Source organism: Culex quinquefasciatus, chromosome 2 (assembly GCF_015732765.1).
Source record: "Culex quinquefasciatus strain JHB chromosome 2, VPISU_Cqui_1.0_pri_paternal, whole genome shotgun sequence".
NCBI classification, from domain to species: Eukaryota; Metazoa; Arthropoda; class Insecta; order Diptera; family Culicidae; genus Culex; species Culex quinquefasciatus.
The window spans coordinates 131,552,752-131,578,741 of record NC_051862.1 but is presented as its reverse complement, the minus strand read 5'-3'; the positions used below and the strand labels follow the sequence as shown (position 1 = coordinate 131,578,741).

The following is a 25,990-nucleotide window of genomic DNA, read 5'->3' as shown; positions in this document are numbered from 1 at the left end:
CAAGATAGCACAGAAGTGACGATTTGTCGTCATTCTCGCGGGTAATCAAACCGCTAAAAATAGTTACTCGATAACTATTACCACACCGCCACGCCGTTGACATACCTCCCTCTGACCTCTGATCTATTCGTTGTAACCGGTAGACAATTGGTCGTGCGCGACATTTTCCCTTTCGTTGCGGGGCTCTGACGCAGGTTCAAGGCATTGGCCGGTCAACGCGGAAGCAAGGACTTTTCTTTACTGTTCTTATCGCTGAAAGGTGAAGAAATAAAACAAGTTTCTTTTTTTTTATTTTGTACTGTACCGGTCGTAAAATGTATTTGTCCTTACAAAAACTGGGGCCTTACGATACGTAACAGAACTGCGTAGTCAGTTGGGAAATAAGTAAATGTTACACACAAAATATATAGATTAATCAAATTACAATAACTTAACCCGCGCGCCTCAGCTGGAAACGTCCATCGGTTGGGGCGAAACGATCGACGATTGGTCGAGCGCAACCGAACTGCTGGTCCCTCCACCGCCGCCGCCACCGCCACCTCCGTCACTCTCGTCCACTTCTTTCTCCTTTGTGGGTCCTTCGTCTTCGTCTTTGATCTCGTCCTTGGTTTGCTCCAGCAGCCCCGAGTCGGACTGCAGGCTGAGATTGGGATTGTACGAAAAGGACTGCTGCGTTTGCGAGGACATCTGATGGAACTTGGGCGGATCGTTCTTGATCGTTACGGAGTTGGTGCAGTCCGTCACCTTGTAGATGCCGACCAGGTAGTCGGACAGCTCGAACATGTTCGACCGCAGCGAGATGATGATGAACTGGGCGTTTTTCGTGCGTTCCTGGAATTGTGAAATTGTACGATTAGATTCTTCAAAACCCACTTCAAGAAACCAAAACTTACCTTAATGTAATGCGCCACAATCGACACATTCTTAAAGTCCAGCGCCGCGTCAATCTCGTCCATCACGTACAGCGGCGACGGCTTGTAGTAGTGCAGCGCAAACACCAGCGCCAACGACGAAAGCGTCTTCTCCCCGCCCGAAAGGTTCGAGATCATCTTCCACGACTTCTTCGGCGGTCGCACGCTAAACACGATGCCCTCGTTGAACGGATCCATCGAGTCGACCAGCTCCAGCTCGGCGTCACCGCCCAGCGTGATCATCTGGTACATTTCCTTCAGCTTTTTCGTAATGATGTGAAATCCCTGCATAAACTCGGTGAAGCGCTTCTTCCGCACGTCGTCGTACAGCTGGCGCATTTCGTTACGCTTGGCTGTGATCTCCTCCAGGATGGCCACCCGCTGCAGGTACGCTTCCTGCTTCTTGAGGAACTCCTCGATCACGGACAGGTTCGGCTTGCTGGCGTTTAGTTTTTCCTCCTGGATTGAGATCTGGTACTGCAGGTCGGCCAGCTTGTAGCCTTCCAGCTCCTCCTCGGTGTACTCTTTGAGGGGTTCCGGAGCGGTTTCGCCCGGGATTTCGTGCAGTTTGAGGGGTTTCAGCTGTGGAAAAGAGAGAAGAGGGATCGTTATTTTACTTAAAAAAGATTCTGGAGCGCCTGATATCACGTGAATTCGAATGGGATGTAAATAGTAACTTTATCCACCTATGTGGTTGGGGCCTTTCTCACCCCTTACCAAATATGAGTCAACATTAGGCCACGCAAAAAATCCAGAAATAATTTTCATGTAAATTATTATCCTTTTGGAAACCAAAGCGACAAACTTGGGTTTTGATATTAAATCAAATAAGTCCAACAGATATTGCATAAGGTTTACATCAATATAACTTAGGTGAGACTTAAAAAATGGTTGCCATACACTCTTTTAGACTTAATTGGAAGATACCTTGATAACCTATTCTATGATAGGTCGGATGATGGAACCGGGGAATAGTTTTCATACATAGAAGAAAAAAAGTCATAACTAGAAACAGGGTTGCCAAATCATGAAATATTCAACGATGTATTAAAAACATGATACCATACATACCAATCAGCATAGCGCACCAGGTACGCGTGCTGTAGCAAGAAGACGCTTCCATCTTTCTCGGTCTTGGGCTGCTACTCGCCAATTTCCCAGGTTACAGATCTTCCGGATATCACCATTCACTTGATCTCCCCACCGTGCGCGCGGTTTCCCTGCTCTCCTGCCTGTTCCGCCAGCTGGTTCAGCGCGGTCAAAAAGCAGTCTGACAGGCTGGCTCTCGTCCATTCGGGCGACATGGCCGGCCCACCTGAGCCTCCCGATCTTCGCCTGGGTGGCGATGGTCGGTTCTTCAAGAAATGCGTGCAGTTCGTGGTTCATGCGTCTTCGCCACACTCCGTCAGACACCTGCACTCCACCGTAGATCGTTCGTAGCACCTTCCGTTCGAAAACTCCAAGGGCACGTTCGTCCTCCTGCCGCAACGTCCAGGTCTCGTGGCCGTAGAGGACTACCGGTCTAATCAGTGTTTTGTACATCGTCAGCTTCGTGCGGCGCTGCACTCGATCCGATGTGAGAGTCTTCCGTAATCCGAAGTAAGCACGATTCCCAGCAAAATACGAGTCCGGATCTCTTTGCTGGTGTCGTTGTCGGCGGTTACCAGCGATCCCAAGTACACGAACTCGCTCACCTCCTCCAACTCATCACCATCCACAGTTAGAGGGGTGAGACTTGGGGGGCCGACGTCCTTCGAACCCCTTCCTCTCATGTACTTCGTCTTCGTCGTATTCATGCCAAGTCCTACACGCCTTGCTTGTACCTTCAGTCGGGTGTAGACATCCTTCACCGTCTCCAGGTTTCTTGCCACAATGTCGATGTCATCGGCAAAAGCAAGCAGCTGGTAGGACCTGTTCAAAATCGTGCCACTCGTTTCGATGCCCGCCCTTCGAATAATGCCCTCAAGGGCGACGTTGAATAGCGCACAGGATAAGCCATCACCTTGCCGCAGCCCTCGGCGTGATCCAAAGGGTTCCGCTAAGTCCCCCGAAACACGCACGTGACACATCACACCGTCCAAGGTAGCCTTGATCAGCCGAGTCAGTTTATCCGGAAACCCGTTCTCGTGCATAATCTGCCATAGCTGCTCGCGGTCGACTGTATCATAGGCCGCTTTGAAATCGATGAAGATGTGATGTGTGGGCACGTTGTACTCACGACATTTCTCGAGGATCTGTCGGAGACAAAATATTTGGTCCGTGGTGGCGCGCGCGCCAGTGAAGCCCGCTTGGTAGGGCCCCACGAACCTCCTTGCATGGGGTGACAGCTGACGGCAGAGAATCTGGGAGAGGATTTTGTAGGCCGCGTTGATAAGCGTGATGCCGCGGTAGTTGCCGCAATCCAGCTTATCGCCCTTTTTATAGATGGGGCACACGACACCATCCATCCACTCCTCCGGTAGCTTCTCCTCCTCCCAGATCTTGGAGATCACGCAGTGAAGCGCCCTCGCCAGTTTCTCTCCTCCATATTTGAAGAGCTCACCGGGTAACCGATCCTTGCCGGCAGCTCTGTTGTTCTTCAGCTTCCTGATCTCCCTCTTCACCGTCTCTAGATCAGGCGCCGGGAACTGTTCATCAGCTGCGGGTGCTCCAAGGTTGACTCCAACGCCGTCTCCGTCCGCTTCATCGCCGTTGAGGTGCTCGTTGAAGTACTGCTTCCACCTGTCCAACACCTCGCTCTTGTTTACGATCAGGTTTCCCTCGTTGTCCCTGCACACGTCGGCTCGCGGCACGAAGCCTTTACGGGACCGGTTCACCTTCTCGTAAAACTTACGCGTTTCGTTAGTTCGGAATAGCTGCTCCATTTCCGCGCAATCTGGGTCTTCTTGCTGGCGCTTCTTAAGCTTGAAGACCGCGACCTGCCGATTCCGAGCCTGCCTGTATCGTTCCACGTTCCCTCTCGTCGCCTTGTGCAGCTTCTTATCGTAAGCTGCCTTCTTCTCGGCGGTAATCTGTTGGCACTCGTCATCGTACCAATCGTTTCGACTGACTCGGATCGCACTACCTAGCGTGGCTTCTGCTGCACTGCCGATGGCTGAGCGAATACGGCTCCAACCATCTTCGAGCGAGGCTGCGCCAAGTTCCTCCTCACCTGGTAGATTCGCTTCCAGCTGCTGCGCGTACCTGTGGGCCACATCTCCATTCTGCAGACACGCGGTGTTGAACGGAGGGGCCCGCCGGCTCCGGCGTTGGTTAAACACCGTCGACAGCTTTGAGCGCATGTCAACTCCAACTAGGTAGTGGTCCGAGTCAATATTCGCACCACGAAAGGTGCGCACGTGTGTGACGTCCGAGAAGAATCGGCCGTCGATCAGGACGTGGTCGATTTGCGTTTTCGTCCGTTGGTCAGGTGATGTCCAGGTGGCTTTGTGGATATCCTTGCGAGGAAAATAGGTGCTCCTGACCACCATTCCACGGGAGGCTGCAAAGTCGATGCAGCGTTGGCCGTTGTCGTTTGTGACCGCATGTAGACTTTCTGGGCCTATTGTCGGTCGAAACATTTCCTCCCTTCCGAACCGAGCGTTCATGTCCCCAATGATGATCTTTACATCCTGCCGCGGACAGCCGTCGTACACCTCCTCCAGCGTCGCGTAGAATGCTTCCTTCTCATCATCGGTCTTTTCTTCGTGGGGGCAGTGCACGTTGATAATGCTATAGTTAAAGAACCGGCCTCGTATTCTTAACTTGCACATCCGCTCGCTGAACGCCGTGAAGCCGAACACGCGATCCTGCATCTTGCCCCGCACGATAAAGCCGGTACCCAGCTTCTTGTCCTTGCCGCCGCTCAGAAAAAAACGGGAATTGGTCTGCCGACCTGGCCAGTCGAGCACTTGCTCCTCCTCCAAGCACACCTCCTGCAGTGCCACAACATCGAAGTTGCGAGGTTGCAACTCATTCGCCAAAGCGAGTTCGAAACCCAGAAAGTTTAGGGACCTGCAGTTCCAAGAACCGAGTCGCCAATCGGTGATCTGCTTTTCAATGGGCATCTGCCGTTTGTTCCGGATATCCAATCTTCTTGCCATTCGCGATCCTCGTTTTCGGTAGGCAGCCTTATCAGGGCTGCGCTACCTAGTCTCGGGGTGGAGAACCACCTAAAGGCTACCGAGACCTAGCCCCGGTTTTCTCACGCTACCGTAACGGGGCTTTTATCTCGAAGCCTAACGGTCTTCATATCCGGAAGAGGACGTCCTGCGTTTGTGCGTGTATGCGCTTCACTTTACAGCACAGAATTTTTCACAACAGCACAATAAAATAATTTTTATTTTATTTTAGCAAAAAAAAAAGTTAAAAAACTTTTCTCGTTTTCTTTTTTTCAAAAAACGCACTCTCAGCACACCGCGCGCGGTTTCGTTTAGTGTGTGTATACGCAATGGACACAACAGCACTGCCACAGGGCTTGTTGCTACACCACACTTCTTGCTTTGTTCTGCCTGTTTATCCCGCGACGACGACGATGGATGGCAAAAATAATTTCTCTTTTGTTGCCCGGCCGTCGATTGCGGGTCAATTATAACGCACTGTGCCGGTCCGCGACGCACTCCGGCGCTAATTGATAACACTCACGGTCGCGGCGGAACGGTAATTCGGCGGTTCTAAGGGCACTTTCGCGGAGCCGTACTAAGGCGCAAACTTCAACGCGCAACGCACACACGCTTCATGATAGTATTTCATTAAAATTGCATAAGCCATATGTTTAGTTTTCGATTCTCTTAAGTTTCCCCGTACAAGTCTCTAAACAACATTGAGAAGAGATTTTCTAATCGATTAATGTCTTCGATAAAATTGAAGGTTATGATTTGAACTTTGGAAAAAAAATTGGAACACGGCAAAAATGCCATCAGCTTACAGAAGAAGGGCTATAATCACTCGAAAATGAACTTTTTCATTCGACCTCGTAGACCCACCTTCACGTATACCTATCGAGTCAGAATCAAATTCTGAACAAATGTCTGTGTGTGTGTATTTCTGTAAGTCTGTGCACCGAAAAATATTTACTGGATTATCTCCGGACTTGCTTAACCGATTTGGGCCGTTTAAGTCTCATTGGATTTTTTTTTTTTAAATTAAATATGTCTTTATTGAACTTTCTTATAATAATTACATTTCTTTTACATGCTAAGTGGTATGGCCTAATGCTCTTCATCTTTGTTGTATTTTTCGTTTTATTATTAACTGATCACATTTATTTTATTTACTTCAAATTGTTTTACATTATTGCATTGAATCGAATACATTTGGGTAAAAAAAAGAAAAAAACACTTTATCAACTAATCCTAACTTAAAACTAAAAAAATTAAAAAATCATTGAAATTTTCAAAATCACTAAAACGAGTAAACTACGAACTGTATTTCAAGATGAATGCTCCAAGAGTTCTTACTTGTTCCTGGCGAGTTTTGCACCCACGCAGAGTTGTTGTCATCTCGATGAAAATGTTCAGAAGTTCTTGTGGTGAAAACAGGTCACTACTGCCTTCATCCGTTGATGTTGGTTGGTTTTCCCTCGGTTGCTGACTGAAGCCTGGAGGTGTTGTATTCTCTGCAACTTTTAGCCGCTGATTCAACGGCAATGGCTGCAGATTTGGAACCACTCGAACAGATCCTGCTCCTGGCGAAGCCAAAGCAGGAAAATCCACGTCCGTGTATGCTGGTGGTGTTTTGCGACGATTTGGTTGGTGCCTCGTCGTCGCTTGCTGCCGAATTTTTACAAACTCAGCACGTTTTGGGCAGCTCCGATTCTTGGTAGAATGGTCGCCGCCGCAATTGAAGCATTTCGCTTCGATGTTTTCGTTGATTGTTTCGCAAGCTTGAGTTTTGTGCTCACCTCCGCAGGTTGCACAACGACTCTTGATGAAACAGTTCCTTCCACCATGTCCAAACTGCAAACAGTTTGAACACTGTGTCACGTCATGGTGCACAGGACGATAACGTTCCCAAGTCACGATGATGTTGAAAATTGCCCGAACTGCTTTCAGCTCAGACGGCGTTGTCGATCCTTTCTCGAGATGAACCAGGTACAGTTGATCACGATACTTGATGTCCTTGTTGTGTCTCGTCATCTTGAAGACTTCGATCACGTTCAACTTCAGAGTTTTGAGCTATTCTTTCATCACACTCACATCCATGTCATACAGGCCTCGGAGGACCTGTTTCATGGGGCGTTTACCTGGATCGTCATGGCTGTAGTATTCAATCTTTGTGTTGTTCAGGAAATCCCGAACGTAGTTGTAATCTTTTCTGGTAGGTAGCAGAATTTTGAGTCCATCAGCACACAAGCGAATGGAAGCTCGTAAAGCACCAGATTTGATAAACCCGGTCAGCCACTTTCGCACCGAATCCGATGACGATGTTTTCACAAAAATGGGTGGCAACTTTTCCCGTCGTTCAAATTCTTCCTTCTCGCTCACGTCCACAGGGAGGGTAGCAAACTGGTTTCCAGACGAATTTTGAGCGTCCTTGCTCAAACTGCCTGGCTTTACAGGTAGCGCTTCGGCATTCTTTAGCTTCTTCAAATCTGCCGATCCTGCTGGTGAGGACCGCCTCTTTTTCTTGCCGTGAGGCATTTTTGCACTTTTAAAGCACTTTTCAGGAGCTAATATCCAGGAGTACCTCACTGATCGGTGGTCCACAAGGGAATGATTCTCATTGGATCCGTTTTGGGGTCCCATAAGATTCTAGTTAATATTATAAAGTTTAGAAAAACACTTCAAAAGTTATGCCAAAATACAAATTTCTGCTAATGTTCTGAAAGATTCGCTTCACTAAGAGACGGCGATTTAAGCGGATTGCAGACTGGATTTCGCTATGTTGAGTGATGATTGTCTAAGCCCAAGTTGCCTAGGAATCGATAATTGGGAATAGAACCAACTCCACTTGAACCAGATTCTCAAAACTTTGACAGCCGTCAATTGCCGGCCGCGCACCAGGGACAAAGAAAAGGATTTGGAAGATGGGAAGTGTTGATGCTCCACTTTTTTTAAGGGGACAAGGGAAAATCTCCACGGTGTCCCCAAGTAAGTTTCGCATGGAGTTGGACGGTTTTTGGGAAGGTATAAGGTGTAGGATATGCTCTAAGCAAGCGTTGCAACCAATGCATAAAGTGTTTAAAGGTTATAGTTTTATTCGGATGCTGCTTTCGAGACAATTCCCGTTTATTTCAAATGGAAGGTTAGTACAGTGAGTCAAATATTTGTCCGTACCCCCCCGTACGGAAAATGTTTGTGATATAAAAGTACATAAAATTCGACTAAAGTGCCATGTTTTATACATCAATCGACGCGGCAGAATGTCCTCTTTAAGACACTGTCATTGGATTTGCAAAAAACTTTTTCTTAAAAAATACAAAAATAGTTTACTGAAAAAAGTAAAATAAAGAGGTCAAATAATTGTCCGTACCCCTAATAAAAGTACAAAATCTAATCGATTTAAGTGAATTCATTTATGAAATGTTGTTTCTGTGTCAAATTCTAGTACCTCTAGCCAGTTTGTGACAACTTTGAACTTGTGATAACTTTGTTTAGTTAGTTTATATTAAAAATTGGATTAAATTTAGTTTTTTATGTAAAACTTATCAAAATATTAGTTTATAAACAACTATTTTTATAAAATTGCTATTTTATGTTGTAAGAGTCTCTATTCAACAAGTTTTAACAATATTTGTTCGAAATATACATTGTTTTCATCTTTTTTATTGACATTTTTCGACCAAAAATACTGTTTCGGAACAATACCGTTAAACAATCCGGATTGTCCCGGAACCGGTTTAACCCCTCGGAAATTTTGTGGTGGTCAGATAGAGGACAAACCACCTCTGCAATTTTAAAGCAATTTTCGTCCACTACAGCCCGATTACGAGTCCCTAGTCTGAAATTTGAAATTTTCACTTTCCGTACTGAGAATTTCTGTACCGTCCTGGGACAGAATGTTTTGCTCGGGGAATTTGAAAATTTCAAATTTCAGACTAGGGACTCGTAATCGGGCTGTAGTGGACGAAATTGGATGCTTTAAATTGCAAGAGGTGGGTTTTTTGTCCTCTATCTGACCACCACAAAATTTCCCTCCGAGGGGTTAAACCGGTTCCGGGACAATCCGGATTGTTTAACGGTATTGTTCCGAAACAGTATTTTTGGTCGAAAAATCAATAAAAGATGAAAACAATGTATATTTCGAACAAATATTGTTAAAACTTGTTGAATAGAGACTCTTACAACATAAAATAGCAATTTTATAAAAATAGTTGTTTATAAACTAATATTTTGATAAGTTTTACATAAAAAACTAAATTTATTCAAATTTTTAATATAAACTAACTAAACAAAGTTACCACAAGTTCAAAGTTGTCACAAACTGGCTAGAGGTACTAGTATTTGACACAGAAACAACATTTCATAAATAAATTCACTTAAATCGATCAGATTTTGTACTTTTACAAGGGGTACGGACAATTATTTGACCTCTTTTTTTGACTTTTTTCAGTACACTATTTTTGTATTTTTTAAGAAAAAGTTTTTTGCAAATCCAATGACAGTGTCTTAAAGAGGACATTCTGCCGCGTCGATTGATGTACAAAACATGGCACTTTAGTCGAATTTTATGTACTTTTATATCACAAACATTTTCCGTACAGGGGGGTACGGACAAATATTTGACTCACTGTATTTCATAAGAGTGAAAATTTATTCTCAAGGCAAACACTCGAATGCTACTGTAGAGACTGTTTTAGTTTAGCTGATGGATTTTTAAAATTTTCAAAAGATTCTTTCTTAGACAGCCGGCTGGGGATAGATTGAATCATGGTGAAAGAGAATTATACACTCAAACCCCGATGGTTTGACACCAACTCTTGCCAAACGAACGGGGTCACTTTTTAGTTTACACGGAGTTCACACAAAATACCAAACGTTTGTTTTGATAGTATGTGTGAGCGCGGTGTAAAAAGTGACAGTTTGTCACTTTTTAGTTTGACTTTGACCAACCAACGGGGTACAAACTAAAAAAGTGTTAAACGAAAAAGTGACCAACCACCGGGGGTTGAGTGTATGCCAAATAACAAATTAAATACAGAACATCTACTGCATTGACTATTCTGAGGTATTTCCCGATTAAAATATTATATATTAAAGATAAGAAAAGTAGATAAATTGTAGATATAAAAAAATATGCATTTACACCCAAAATTCAGAGTCGAGATAATCGTTCTCTCAAAATTTATTGAGGGCTCAGTGCCAAAATCGATAGAATAATGATACCAACTCACACCATCATAACAAATGAGTTCATTCGTTAGTTGAATCAATAAATCTCCAACAAGTGTCATACATCGACTTCTGACTTCTCCTTGGTCCCCAAGCTTTGGTGGCCGAGGCAGCTAAGTCATTGGATTGGTTTGTCAAAGGTCTCTGGTTCGATTCCCGTTGTCGACACTTTCGGTTTTTTGTTTGACGGATGAACTTTTTTGCAAATGAACCTCGAGAGAATAGTTCTATCGCCCATCTCGAGCTGTGTTCTCTGCGTCCGTGAATGGTACCACTATTCTCTCGACTCGAGACCATCATTCTCTCGGACTAGCGCTGCCAGTTTTGGGTGTAGAGATTGCAATTCGGAGCATGGATTGTATTTTATCCTTTCAAGTTTACTTTCTCTACTACCAATTTATTTTTAAGGTAAAATTACAAAAGAAATGAATTGACTTAAATTTGGTTGATTCATGGTATTTTTTTTTTTTTTTTCAAAAAATCCGACCTTTCATGAATAATTAAGATTTTTTTTTTGAGTCCCGCAAATTTTTCACTAAATTAGATGATTTTGTTCAATGGTATGTACCTGAAAAAATAAGAAATTTCAATCTTTAATTTGTTATTCAATTTTAAAGATTTTGTCGTAGCTTATATTTTTGCATATTGTTTTTAAAGCGAAACTTTTGAAGGTAGATAACTAAGTTAGTTATAACTAACAAGTCTTGTTTTTCAGAGCTTATGAAAAGTATGTTGCAAATATTTTACACTAAATGTTTGCTTTAGTTCTATTCGGTAGATAATTACATGTTAAGATCATACGTTTGAAACTAAAAATAACAAAGAAATTTTCAAATTATATTGGTGCAATAAGTTAAGCAAATTTATGGCTGAATGAAAAATTTCATAAATTATAGTGTAAATAGTACTTTTTGTAACTTTATCAAGGTTATTTTAAGATTTTTTTACGTTCCGCGAAATTTGCGTTAAATTTGGAGTTTTCAAATTATGGTCCCCGTGAAAATTGCAATTTTTGAGCGTGAAAAATCACTAAGCCTAAAGATAGTACACAAACGACAATGTACTACATGAATGTGAGGAAGGCACCAACCACCTCAAGGTGGATTAAGTAACGATTTTAATTGACTTTTTTTTACTAAAAGTTGGATCGCCAAAAACTTTATTTAAAAAAAAAATATTTTTTAATTTTGAAATATTTTGACATGGTTTACTGCCGTTCTACGCATAAAGGTGTATTCACATTATACCGCAGCCGAGTTCATCAGACAGGTATGGCACAGTGGACGCGATTTCTCCAATGCATTTCATATGCAGCCATTCACACTGTTCCGCATCTGTATCCGCAGTACGGATCCGTATACGGATGCGGAACAGTGTGAATGGGAACATTTGAAATGCATTGGAGAAATCGCGTCCGCACTGTGCGTCCGTACTGTCAAATTTTGTGCGGATGCGGCTGCGGCTGCGGATGCGGTATAATGTGAATACACCTTAACTGTGTTCTAAAAAGTGCGCCTGAGAAAAACGCGATTGAAATTTTTCGACCGATTTGTGAGGTTCTACACTTAATTATCCCGTGGGTCCCTATTGGCCCCAGTAAGCAGTTAATCATTCTCAGTTGTTATCCTGTTGACTTGGTGATATTTTTAATAATTTTCCGAACAAATTACTTGATTTTACGGAGTTTTCAAAATTATACGTCCAATTACACTTGAAAATATTAAAATGTCAAAATAGTCCGAAAGTAACATGGGAAAATTATGCGAAGAACGGCAGTTTAGGGGACCAAAAAAGGCAAGTGTTAAGGATGGTGCAAAATCTGGTATCGGAGATATAAAAAAATATATTCAAAAATATATTTTCTTAAAAAATGTTGAACTATTGAGAAAAAAATAGATGCACGGAAAAAAAATTTGCCGATTTTTTAATTAACATTTTTTCTACAAAAACTCAATTTCCCAAAATACGTATTTTTTGATTTTCGAGATTTTTTGATATGTTTTAGGGAACAAAACCCGCAACTTTTAAGCCATTGAGAAACATGGTAAAAAAAATCTGCCGCCGAGTTATGATTTTTTGAAAAATAGTGATTTTTTGGAAAAAATTCAAATTTTATGCAAAAACGAATTTGACGTATTTTTTTTAATGTAAAATTGAATTTCCAATCGAAAGGTACTTCACAGATTTTTTGATGATGGCTCTGTTTTCAAGATATAGCCACCGAAAGTTTGATTTTAGAGAAATATTTGCAGTTTTTCGATTTTTAAAAATAGTGACCATGAGTGACCATTTCCAAAAATATTTTTTTTGAAAAGTTCAGAAAAAAATTAAATCAAGATTAACATATCAGAAGGGCCAAACATTGAATATTACGCCCATTTAAAATGTTAGTCATGATTTATTTTTTTTCAAATATTTTTTTCGAAAAGATCGGAAAATTTCACGAATGTTTCATGTATTAACATTGAAAATCAAATTTTGGGAAACTGAGTTTTTGTGAAAAAAAATGAGGAGCGGCCGTGGCTTACTGGTCACAGTGTTCGCTTTGTAAGCGAATGGTCCTGGGTTCGATTCCCATCTGCTCCCAATGAGAAAGTATAGGAAATATAAATCTTGAAAACTCTGAACATGAACGAAAAATCAAAGTCGCTCGAGTCGGGGTTCGATCCCCCGTCCTTTGGATTGGTAAGCAAAAATGCTAACGACTATGCCTTCGCGACTTGGTGAGCTATGACTGGAATTAGGAATACTGTTACTATCAACTATATACGCGCTGGGTCCTTGTCCATTTGACAAGGGTTCGGAAGTTCTAAATAACGTTTGAATCCGATTGGTCCAAACGTTCTTCAGAACGGGGCTTGTCGATAAAGCTGAAGTACCTCGCGCTCGGCTAGCCAGCGTAGAAATGGGTCACCGAAACTCGGCAGAGCTAACACCTTCCAAATGCCTATGCGAGTTATTTGCATGTATAGAATGTAGATCCAAAAATACATGGAAACAACTCAATTTGTAAGAAGCGACCGCGTGGTCCCGTTTGGTCGGTTGCACACACACACACACAACTGAGTTTTTGTGAAAAAAAAATGTTAATTAAAAAACCGGCAATTTTTTTCCGTGTACCTATTTTTTTCTCATTAGTCCTAAACAATACCTAAAACTTTGCCGAAGACACCAAATTAATCAGAAAATTAATTCAAAAGTTACAGATATTCAAATATTTACGTACCATTTTTGTATGGACAGCTGCCAAAATTGTATCGAGACTTGTATGGGTGAACCAATGACACAAAATAGCTTCTTTGGTCATAGGAAATGAAAGGAAAGTTTGAGTCAAATAAAAAAAAAATACAAAAAATGGTCGAAATCGGCCGATTTCGTAGAGAGTTGCTCAAGGTTTTTATTTTTTTTATTCTATGAAGTGCATCGTTTTCAAGTTTCAGGCATTTTAGTTTTATTTCAGTTCTACATGAAAAATTAAAAATTCTACTTGAAGAAAAAGCACTTCTGCTAAACATATTTTTCTTTTACAAAAGACTAGTGCTTTACTACTTATCACCTCTTCTAGTCAAAAAAGCCCTTCCGTAAAAAGATAGTGCTGGTATTGAGAAAATTACTAATTGTAGAAAAAAGATAAAATCTTTTACATGCCCAAAATATACATTTTTTACCCAATATATCTATCACTGTCCGGATATTTTCAGCTGAACTGTAATGTACTTTATAGTCCGGTTGATAAAATCAAACAATTAAAAAAACAATAATCAACCAGGTTTGCGTGTCTAATAAACTTGCCAGTCACGAACACCAAAAATTAAGAGTGGCCAAGTCCAAACAAATCATCTCATTTCCTCTCGTAACAGCTCCGTTGCGGAACGTTTCCCGGCATGTTGGCACACCAAAGTCAGGATCAGAGCAGTAAACAAACACTTAATCTAAAAGTTCTCTCGTCGCGAAGAGTTACCTCAAGAATGAAAGCCACAGACAAGGGGATTGCTCAGTTAGATGCGTTCAAAAACAACGATTCTTCAACTCAAAATGTCATGCATTGTTCTATGAACACGGAGTCTGCGCACTCCGCCCAAAACATGTGCGACTACGAGACTCTTGTTCCAAAACAGCAAATTCTTTGGACACACAGTGTCATCATCGTTCGTACTCCACACTGCAGCCTCATAGACCAACACACAGCCCAGAGTCGAGTGTTGAGAAGAGAAGAGATTGTCCAGAAGAAGAGGTGGTGTCGTAACTCTGACTAGAACAATAAAGGTGCATTCAGCTGAAGAATCAATATTATCGAGTCGGTTTCAATAATCGTACAGAGGAAAACCGTTTGTTATTGTTTGATTTTTGCCTCAAGTTTACAAGTTTAACAGTAATAGTTAACAGTAACGATATGGGTAGCTTCTCATCGCATCCTTCCGGGACGGAAGTGCTCAAGAAGAACCAAGAGTACATCTCCGAGATGAACAAGAATAAGGTAGGTCGTAAATTTTTAATCTCGAAAAAAATTAGTTTAAAAAATCTCCTCCCGAATCTCAGATGGAACGTTGGATCCAGATGCACTTCCAGATTAAGGAGCGGGAGACGGCGCTGGAGATTTCCAGGGCTCGGGAACTGTTCTACTGGCTGGCGTCGTTCTACGGCGTGGCAACAGTTGGCCTCATCGGGCGGTTCAACAGCACGAAACGGGCAGCGGTCCTAGCGCCAATTGTGCCGCTGTCCTTCCTGGTGGCCTACTACGCGGACCTTGCGTACGGAACGAAAATACATCGCATCACGGGTGAGCGATTGATTATGGGAAATGAGTTGTGTCAGAGGGGGAAATTCCGAAAGTGGTTTCAGGGGTTCCGAAACAGTTTATCAGAACAATTTATCAAGAAGACCAGCAAAATTGTCAAAGTTTAACACTTCCATTTCACTGATATCTAAGGGGGTTTCCCTTATCATAAGAATAACAACTTCTTGTTGACTAAAGAATCACAAATGAAGTAGTGTTCAAGCTGCAGTGACATGATGTTTTACAATCGTTACAACCCAGACAAATTGCAATCTAAAAAAATCCCCTTTCAAATTGCAAAGGACTATAAATTCCACTGCTGCAACTTGGCAAAGTTACAGTTCAGCTTTCAAACTCGTAACGTAACGAAGAGCCGCTTGGTTCCCACGATGAAGATTTTCCTCATTTTAACCACCATTATAGCGATTACGATGGCCATGTTGGCTGGATCGGCGATTGCTGGCAGGGACGGACCTCAATATTTGCCCCGGCCAAGACCACCCCCAATCTATCGTGGTTAACTCTATCAACATGGATTCTGCTGTTCTGGAAAAAAACTAACATTGGAATGTAATAAATATAATTAAGATGCAGCAAAAAACTGCTTAAAAGATTTTTCCTATGTAGAATCTTTATACATATGAAAGTTCAAAGTTTCACATCAATATGGGTCATTCCAGGTCAACGGGGTACACTTTTGGCCGATAGTTAACAGAAATCTTAAGTTTGGTGCTGATTGGACCATCCCTCTATTTTAGCTCCACCCTCTTTTTTAAAGGATTTTCTAAAAAACTTTTTTTTCTTTTAATCATAACTTTGCAACTATTTGAGCACAAGACTTTCTACAGATTGCATTCTATAGAAAATTGTCCAAGGAATTCGATAAAAATAAAATTATAACTTTTGAATGCCCACTAATTTTGTATTTTTACGTTTTAAGTATTAAAATTCAGTTTTAACCAATTCCTTACACTTTTATTTGTTTTATTTTATCACCATCGTGTTCCCCAGACAATTTTACATAATAATCAATGTAGACCTCAAACTAAAATGGACTATTGGCGAGATACAGCAATATTACTGAAAAAAGTTTGATTTGCAAATTTATGAATAAAAGAAAAAAAAGTTTTTCAGAAAATCGTCAAAAAAGATGGGATGGTCCAATCAGGACCAAACTTGGGGTTTCTGTTAACTATTGATAGATGAACGTTCCCTCCAAGTTTAGTCCAAATCGGTGAAGGTCGAATCCAAAAGTGTACTCAGTTGACCTGGAATGACCCATATATAAACTCAAATTATGTCCAAAGAAGATAGGACTCACTTTATTAGTATCCTTAATAAAAATTATCCGAGCGATTTTAAGATCTAGGAAAAGTTTTAGGTTCTGTGGTAAAATTCTTCCACCGTGTTCGATTTATACAAAGATTGTGTCACGTTCCCAGAAAACTATTCCCCCGAATACCATTCCCCAGAAAACCACTCCCCAGAATGTACCGTTTCCCAGAAATATGTATCGTGGCGATAATTATTTCCAATATTTTCATAAAATTTAAAATTTTCAAAATTTCTAAAACTTTTAAAATTTCAAAATTTCCAAAGCTTCAGAAAATTTCTAAAATTTCCAAAATTTCCAAAATATAAAAAAATTCCAAAATTTCAAAAAATTTCAAAATTTTCAAAACTTTTAAAATTTTTAAATTTTTTAAAATTTCCACAAATTTTTTAAATTTTCCAGAATTTTCAAAATTTCTAAAATTTCCAAAAATTCCAAAATTTCCAAAATTTTCAAAATTTTCAAAATTTTCCAAAATTTTCAAAATTTTCAAAATTTCTAAAATTTTCTATATTTTCAAAATTTCCTAAATTTCGTTGTGATTATTATTTCCAAAATTTTCATAAAATTTAAAATTTTCAAAATTTCTAAAACTTTTAAAATTTCAAAAAATTACAAAAAAATTCAATATTTCCAAAATTTTCAAAATTTTCAAAAATTCCAAAACTTCAAAAAATTTTTAAAATTTCCAAAACTTCAGAAAATTTCTAAAATTTCCAAAATTGTCAAAATATAAAAAATTTCAAAATTTCCAAAAATTTCAAAATTTCCAATACTTTTAAAATTTCCAGAATTTCAAAATTTCCAAAATTTCCAAAATTTCTAAAATTTCCAAAATTCCAAATCCTAGAAATATGTATCGTGGTGATTATTATTTCCAAAATTTTAATATAATTTAAAATTTTCAAAATTTCTAAAACTTTTAAAATTTCAGAAATTTTCAATATTTCCAAAATTTTCAAAATTTCCAAAAATTCCAAAACTTTAGAAAATTTCTAAAATTTCCAAAATTTCCAAAATATAAAAAATTTCCAAAGTTTCAAAAAAAAATCAAAATTTCCAAAACTTTTAAAATTTTCAATTTTTTTAAAATTTTCAATATTTTTAAAATTTTCAAAATTTTCAATATTTTTAAAATTTTCAAAATTTTCAATATTTTTAAAATTTTCAAAATTTTCAATATTTTTAAAATTTTCAAAATTTTCAAATTTTTTCAAATTTCCGGAATTTTCAAAATTTTTTAAATTTCCAAAAATTCGAAAATTTCCAAAATTTCCAAAAATTTCAATATTTTCAAAATTTCCAAAATTTCCAAAATTTCTAAAATTTCCAAAATTTCCAAAATTTCCAAAATTTCCAATATTTCCAAAATTTACAAAATTTACAAAATTTACAAAATTTACAAAATTTACAAAAATTCCAAAATTTCCAAAATTTCCAAAATTTCCAAAATTTCCAAAATTTCCATAATTTCCAAAATTTCCATAATTTTCAAAATTTCCAAAATTTCTGAAATTTCCAAAATTTCCAAAATTTCCAAAATTTCCAAAATTTCCAAAATTTTCAAAATTTCAAAAATTTCCAAAATTTCCAAAATTTCCAAAATTTTTAAAATTTCTAAAATTTCTAAAATTTCTAAAATTTCTAAAATTTTTTAAATTTCCAAAAATTCGAAAATTTCCAAAATTTCCAAAAATTTCAATATTTTCAAAATTTCCAAAATTTCCAAAATTTCTAAAATTTCCAAAATTTCCAAAATTTCCAAAATTTTCAAAATTTCCAAAATTTCCAAAATTTCCAAAATTTCCAAAACTTCCAAAATTTCCAAAATTTCCAAAATTTTCAAAATTTCAAAAATTTCCAAAATTTCCAAAATTTCCAAAATTTCTAAAATTTCTAAAATTTCTAAAATTTCTAAAATTTCTAAAATTTCTAAAATTTCTAAACTTTCTAAAATTTCTCAAATTTCTAAAATTTCTAAAATTTCTAAAATTTCTAAAATTTCCAAAATTTCCAAAATTTCCAAAAGTTCAAAAATTTCCAAAATTTTCAAAATTTCCAAAATTTTCCAAATTTCCCAAATTGCTCAAATTTCCAAAATTTCCAACAATTTCAAAAATTTTAAGATTTTCAAAATTTTAAAAATTTCCAAAGTTTAAAAAATTTAGAAAATTTTAAAAAAATACGAAAATTTTGAAAAAATTGATAATTAAAAAAAAATCTAATATATAATTTCCCAGTATTGGTATAATTGCATTAAGATAAATTACGACACAAAACAACAATTTATGCTTGTTTTTTTCCTTTTCATTATTCAAATATTTACAGTTATCAGAAAACCCAAATGTTCACAATTGGTGGATCTTAACTTTACAAAGATTGCCAGAGTCTTTTTTCCAAATTGAATATTGAAGTTGACATGAAACTAAACTGACTTATTGACATCAAGAAAGGAAATAATTTGGATACAGCAAAATTATCTTAGGGACATATAATTTTAAAAAAACTGTTTATGAGGATTGCTATACTCGATAGAAGATATCTGGAGTATTTTTTTTTTAATGGTCCTATAATCCAAATTTTTAATTTTTACTTTTTGGGTGTTATAAAACCGCCTTAAGTCAAGGGTATTCAAAAACACCCAAAAAGCAAAAAATGAAAGTTTGGTTTATATGGCCTTTTACAAAAAAAGCTCTAGATATGGAAATTGAACTTATTTTGAAAAAGCTTTTCCCTCTAAGAAATAATTTGTGGGGTGTGCTTAGTATGCTTTAAGGGAAATTTTTGGGGCCACATTGCACAGTGTTCGGAATGGCAAAATTAAGTGGAATAAATTGATAACTCCTTTATTTGACGTCCTAGCCAAATGGTGTCTTCGGAAGAGTTGTTGTACTTGATAAGGGCTATCTTTAGAAGTTATTGACATACAGGGTGACGACCTTCCAAGGTGTCAACCAAAAACTAACTTTGTTGGACGACGTTGTAGGGCTTTGGTGTCTTCGGCAAAGTTGTAGAGGAGAAAATTTCATGAAAGTTTGTCGAAGGCGTCAAATTTGTAGCTCTTGATCTATTGAGATATACGCCATTTTGCAAAATGGTCCAAAAGCACTTTTGGTGATAACTCAAAACGTTAGTTATACTATGTTCGGAAGAGTTGTTTATGACATTAAATTACACATCTTTGCCGAAGACAGCAAAATATTTTGAGCCTTTATTGAGGAGTTATAACCTTTTTTAAGTAATTTTGAGCCTATTTTCAAGTTGCTATGTTTTCAAAATGGCGCATTTTGGCGCAAATCCGAACAATGCACCTGAAAGTACACACTTTCAACTACATTTCCTGAAAATATCTCCGTGTCTATCCGTGTCTGTTTTTAGATATCTCGATTTGAATTTGACGGTTTTTAATCAATTTATTTATAAATGTTAATCGAAATCATGTTGAATACTAGTTGAAAATCGGTGAATTGAAGGGTAAATTGATCGAGTTTTATGGAAAATACTTTGTCTATGAAATAATACGACAACCTTTCTAAAGTGACCAAATATAAAAGGAAATACTTAATCTAAAATACGAACAATTATTTAAAAATTTAATTTACATTATTTTTGGGCTAAACATGTTTTTATTCATAATTTTAGAATGTGTGTCATAATTTTAAGCATAAACAATGTTTTTTCCATAAAATCGATCAATTAACCGATTATTACCACGTTTTCAATAAGATTCCGCTTAAAAATAAAAATAAATTGATTAAAAACCGTCAAATTCAAATCGAGATATCTAAAAATAGACACGGATAGACACGGAGATATTTTTAGGAAATGTAGTTGAAAGTGTGTACTTTCAGGTTCGGATTTGCGCCAAAATGCGCCATTTTGAAAACATAGCAACTTGAAAATAGGCTCAAAATCACTTAAAAATGGTTATAACTCCTCAATAAAGGCTCAAAATATTTTGCTGTCTTCGGCAAAGATGTGTAATTTAATGTCATAAACAACTCTTCCGAACATAGTAGGCCGCTAAAATGCTAACGTTTTGAGTTATCACCAAAAAAGTGCTTTTTTGGACCATTTTTGCAAAAATTGCGTATATCTCGAGTAGATTAAGAGCTACAAATTTGACGCCTTCGACAAACTTTCATGAAATTTGAAATTTTCTCCTCTACAACTTTGCCGAAGACACCAAAGCCCTACAACGTCGTCCAACAAAGTTAGTTTTTGGTTGACACCTTGGAAGGTCGTCACCCTGTATGTCAATGACTTCTAAAGATAGCCCTTATCAAGTACAACAACTCTTCCGAAGACTCCATTTGGCTAGGACGTCAAATAAAGGAGTTATCAATTTATACCACTTAATTTTGCCATTCCGAACACTGTGCATTGTTTTGCTTCTCTAAATTATAGTTATTGGAGTTTTCGACAAGTTAAATTAGGGGCAGGGCGGGGGGTATTTGACGTCCTTTATAAAACCATTCTAAAGACCAAAACCAAGGGTGGCCCATTCTGCCTCCTGGTCCATTCTCCCCTTCAAAATCCTACATGCAGCCACAAAACACAATCATAACAAAATACCTTTATATATTATCCCAGCTTCTTCGTTCAAAACTTTGAATAGCATCATAATCATCGCATAAAGAGGAGTTTTTTCTCTTTTGGGAACCCCAGAAGCGCGTCTAATAGCTATTCCGTGTTAATAAACATAAACATAATCAGCTACCTAACACACACACATAACCACAAATATCCTTTTTCTGTTTTGTATGTTTCTCTCCCCCCTCTTAGCCGAGGCCGAAATGATAATGCAGCACGAGCCGGACCTGCTGGAGTGGCCCAGCGGGCTGCCAACGGTATCGGAAATCGATTCCGCCCGGCTCGACATTGACGATAAGATCCGTTTGCATCCCCACCAGATGTAAGGGACCAATAAAAATGCTCAGTAAAAAAAAGCAACACAAAAAGGGTAAGAGTGTTGGGTTAAGGCAAAACGGGAGGAAAATCATTCCAAAGAAAAAAAAAACAACAACAATAAAAAACGAAAACAACAGCAAAGTAAGAACAATATCATTAGTGTGTAAATGGAAGTGGATGTCATTTCTAAAACCACCATTCTTCTTTCAAAGATCCATTTGTGTCACAATATCGCTCTATTTGTCACTTTAAAAACAATTCATTGTACGTTTTCCTTGAAAAAAAAAAAATCCTGCATGCAACTACCAAAACATAATCTCTATCCAATAACAATACGAATACAATAACATCGTTTGTGCATTAAAATACAATTGAAAATTGTAGTTTACAACTTTAAAGACTCCTAATAAATCCTTACTATAAAAAAGTAAACAACACTTATACAATTCGAAAACGAAAAAAAAAGAAGACGTAAAAGAACAAGTAACCATTTGATATCCCCCTGTTTAAGATACCGTTTGTCCGTTTTTCTCCTCTTGATAATAGCAATGCTCGATCGAGTATTTTAAAATAATAAAATAAAAAAATCGTCACGAAAATGTTAACTATAGCCGTGTTAAGCGCAATAAACGTTGAAAAAATTCCACGATTCGTTCAAAAGTGTATTGTTCAAACAAGAAAGAAATCCATGAAAACACACCCACTGAGAATTTTGTCGAGGCTCGATCCAAAATTTTCAGTGGACATTTTATACGAAAATAGGGGTAATATGTCTATTCCCAGCCTACTAAGCGGTCGTGTCTGAATAATGCGAAAAAATGTGGAATGTTCCTTGAAATTTATTAAACCAAGAAAACCATCGCGTAGAGTAACTTTTTGTGAACATTTCTGTTCAATTTGACTTTTACTAAAAGTTATTCTATTCCTTATTGCAAGCATTTTACAAAAATATTTCCCAACTGTATTCTAATCTGACGCGAATGCACTGGAGCCCATTATCGTGAGTTCTTTTTACTTTCAGCGCTCTTTTGTGCCTACCTAGTGGTGCAATTTATGACGAAGTTTTAACCGAAAACTAGTAGAAGGAAAAAAAGTAGAATTTATAGAGACAGTTTCCTGGCATCACTGGCTCACTCCAACAGGCGCTGATGGTGGTGTTGGTGGCCTCCCTTTGTTCTTTATTTGCCTTCGCTTTTCGCTAGGGTTTTGGTCAGCAAATGCTGCATTACGCTCCATACAATTTATTTTGAAGCTTTAATCGTGCAACAAACTCTCCATATGATCAATTCTCTAAGATTTCGGTCATTCGTTTTTTTTTTTGTTTTTTAATCCGGCTGAAACTTTTTTGGTGCCTTCGGTATGCCCAAAGAATCTATTTGCATCATTAGTTTGTCCATATAATTTTTCTTACAAATTTGGCAGTGATTATGAAAATTCAAAAATCTTTTGAAGCAATTTTTTGATCGATTCGGTGTCTTCGGCAAAGGTTAAGGACTACACCTTAAAAAAATGGTACACGGTAAAAAAAACTGGTGATTTTTAATTTCACTTAGGCCGATGCAAATATTTAAAAAAGTTTTTGTCCCTCGGCCCTGGCCGAGGTCAAGGGGGCAAAAAAAAAATATAAAAATTTAAATAACAAGCCATAGTCTTCACATTTAAATGAAAAAAGTGTTTTAAAATACATTTTACACTAGTTCAGTTGTTTTGCAATCATTAGTTTTCAAAAAATCTAAGATCTGACAAAAACAAAAATTGTATCGAAAAAAAGATTTTGCATCGAAAATTTTCAAAAATCTTAAGATTTTTAATAAACCCAAACATGCTAAAAATGATTTTAAACGCAGAAGAATGTATTTTAATTTGATTTCAGCTGGTTGCACTTGAATTTTCATTGAAATTTTGAAGTTTATTGTAAAATATTTTTTTTGCCCCCTGATTTTTCGGGCCAATTTTGAAGGGGGGTGACAAAAACTTTTAAAAATATTTGTACCAGCCTTATTGTCACTAAAACTTGATTTCCAAAAAAAATCTGTTTTTATTTTTTTTTTTCATTTTCTGATATGTTCTAGGGGACATAAAATGCCAACTTTTCAGAAGTTTCCAGAATGGCCAAAAAATCTTCGACCGAGTTATGAATTTTTGAAACAATACTGATTTTTTCAAAAAAAAAATCGAAATATTGGTCGCAACAATTTTTCAACTTTATTTTTCGATATAAAATTGATTTGCAATCTGAAAGTACTTAAGAGAATTTTTGTTTTTAAGTTATAGCCATTTTTATATGACTTTTTTTTAAAGTCTCAGTTATTCATTTTTTAGGTAGTGCACATGCCCACTCTTGAAAAAAAAAATGAAAAGCTGAGAAAATTCTCTATATTTTGTTTTTTTTGTTGATACGACCCAAAGTTGCTGAGATATTGCCGTGCTAAGGTTTGAAAACAGCAAAATTGATGTTTTCCAAGTCTCGCCCAAACAACCCACCATTTTCTATTGTATTGACATCTCAGAAACTAATGATCCGATTTTCAATGTTAAAATATGAAACATTCGTGAAATTTTCCGAACTTTTCGAAAACAATATTTTCAAAAATTTTAAATCAAGACTAACATTTCAAAAGGGCCAAACATTCAATATTACGCCCTTTTGAAATTAAAAATATAGTTTTTTTGCAAATCAAGTTTTAGTGACAAAAAGTGAAATTAAAAATCACAAAAAAATGTTACCGTGTATCTTTATTTTTTCAGTATAGTCCTTATTTAAACCAACAACTTTGCCGAAGACACCAAATCGATCAAAAAATTCCTTCAAAAGATACAGATTTTTGAATTTTCATATATCGTTTTTGTATGGACAGCTGCCAAATTTGTATGGAAAATTGTATGGACAAACTAATTATGCAAAATGGCTTCTTTGGGCATACTGAAGGCCCCCGAAATAGTATCAGCCGGATAAAAAAAATTAAAAAATAAATAAATAAAAAAAGACCGATTATGTAGAGAACTGCTCATATGCTGAAGACAGGTGATTGGTTAGAATAGGTATATTTCCCCTAGTTCTAGACTAATTTTACAACATAAAAAATATCGATATTATAAGAAATTGGACCACACAAACCCATTTAAACAAGTGCTCAATCTTCTCTCTCCGTTCCTCTTTTTTCTATGCGGACAAAAATCTCGATTGCAGTCGCTATGTTTCGTTGTGTGGTTACCATCGCAGTTCAGGCACTTGGCACGCAATACAGCATGGATGGAGGGCTCTACTACACCCTCTTTCGCATCCATGCAGTCATAAATGGAGAACCGGATTCGAGAGGTAGACATTATGTTCTCCCATAATAAACATATTGTATAAAAAGCAAAAAACTGCTCGAATGCCAGTTCTGCTTTTTCGAAATTTCGAGTTTTTGTTTTGAAGATATTTTGTTGTATTGTTTTGTTGTTAGTTTTAGCAGTCTCTCAAACATGAGCAGGTAATTGATAATGGGTTTTCTGAAATCAATCTCGGTAAAGTTTTTTCGACTTTGCTAGTTTTACTATTTTGTGTCAAACTTACAATTCTTTGAAAATACTAGCTTTTCATAAAAATATATTTTTGAGGTTTTTTTTTAAACATTACGCCCATTAAATACGCAACTCGAAATATGCATGGGAAACTTTTTTTTCGTGACGGCTTTCGCGGCACGCTTCTTTCAACAGTTCTAGACTAATATTTAAATGTGACGTATCTCTAAACAAGTTTTGCAAGAAAATGATTCCAGTAATTAAAAGTCTTTTCTAATGAATCCAAATTATTCAAGTTCTGGCAACCCTGTCTCGAGATATGACCACTTAAGTAATATATATGTACTTTTTTGATGCCGGATCTCACTTAAATGCATGTACACAGAAAAAAATATGTAAATTTACACAGCACGTAATTACTGTTTCTTATGTAAAATCACTCAATGTAATGTTGAAATATGATGTAAAGAGTAAAAAGTCATGGAAATTACGCCAATGTAAATCTAAATCTAATGTAAATCATGAATCTAATGGAAACGTTGAGCATGGAAACTCAAATCTGATGAATTTCTACCCGTTTTCGGCTTCCTGTAAATTCCTATTAAATGTAAATCATATATCCAATGTATTTCTGCCAAACGTTGACTTCAAAACTACCCGAACTAAAAATAGCAATATTTGGTTCTCTTTCTATCGCTCTCATACTTCGCTGGTCCACTGCCTGAGCCTCGCCCTGAACAAGTTGATGCTTTAGCCGCTCGTTTATAAAATGCGAAGATGGCTCAGTCGGCAGCGGGTAGCAGCAGTAACACCGAACATTCTACCCGTCGTCCGTTCGATTCCAGACCAGCGTTATTCCACTTGGCCGTCAACGAGGAGCGTCCTCTACCTGTGAAACAACTTTTTAACATCATAATTTCCTTTTGCTGCCCGTTTCACTCATTTTAAAATAGAACATAGGCCACACCCTTTTCCTACTGCAATCCAAGTCGAGCTTCTCATTCCCATTGGCCAATCAGAATGAGTTGATTTGAACTAATGTAAATTCCAAAACTAATGTAAATTTTCAAAACTAATGTAAATTTCCAATGAATCTAATGTAAATATCCAATGAACCTAATGTAAATATACATAATTTATCATGATACCTTTTGGTACATGATAAATAATGTAAATTTACAGAAATATTTTTTTCTGTGTAAACTATGTCCGGATTCATCATCCAACCCATCGTTGGTTA

At 37.4% G+C, this 25,990-nt stretch overlaps 2 protein-coding genes across 2 annotated transcripts in view; one reads left to right on the top strand and one right to left on the bottom strand.

The window, feature by feature from the left end:
- Positions 1-281: 281 nt before the first annotated feature.
- Positions 282-25,990, bottom strand: part of LOC6031939 (structural maintenance of chromosomes protein 4) — a 51,421-nt gene continuing 25,712 nt past the window's right edge. The window contains exons 4-5 of the mRNA XM_001842568.2: positions 894-1,493; positions 282-831 (exon numbers count right to left, since the gene is read on the bottom strand). Of these exons, the coding sequence (XP_001842620.2) occupies positions 445-831; positions 894-1,493 (987 nt within the window). The 3' untranslated portion in view covers positions 282-444. The remainder of the gene's footprint in view (positions 832-893; positions 1,494-25,990) is intronic.
- Positions 14,437-21,892, top strand: LOC6031942 (plasminogen receptor (KT)). Its single transcript, XM_038251864.1, has 3 exons — positions 14,437-14,699; positions 14,762-15,002; positions 21,118-21,892. The coding sequence occupies exons 1-3, from the start codon at positions 14,616-14,618 to the stop codon at positions 21,249-21,251; spliced, it is 459 nt and encodes a 152-aa protein (XP_038107792.1). The 5' UTR covers positions 14,437-14,615; the 3' UTR covers positions 21,252-21,892.

Excerpts from the sequence above, each read along its gene's own strand:
- LOC6031942 (XM_038251864.1), top strand. The coding sequence starts at position 14,616 with ATGGGTAGCTTCTCATCGCATCCTTCCGGGACGGAAGTGCTCAAGAAG. Across the intron at positions 14,700-14,761 it reads CCGAGATGAACAAGAATAAG|ATGGAACGTTGGATCCAGAT; the intron begins GTAGGTCGTAAA and ends CCCGAATCTCAG. Across the intron at positions 15,003-21,117 it reads GAAAATACATCGCATCACGG|CCGAGGCCGAAATGATAATG; the intron begins GTGAGCGATTGA and ends CCCCCCTCTTAG.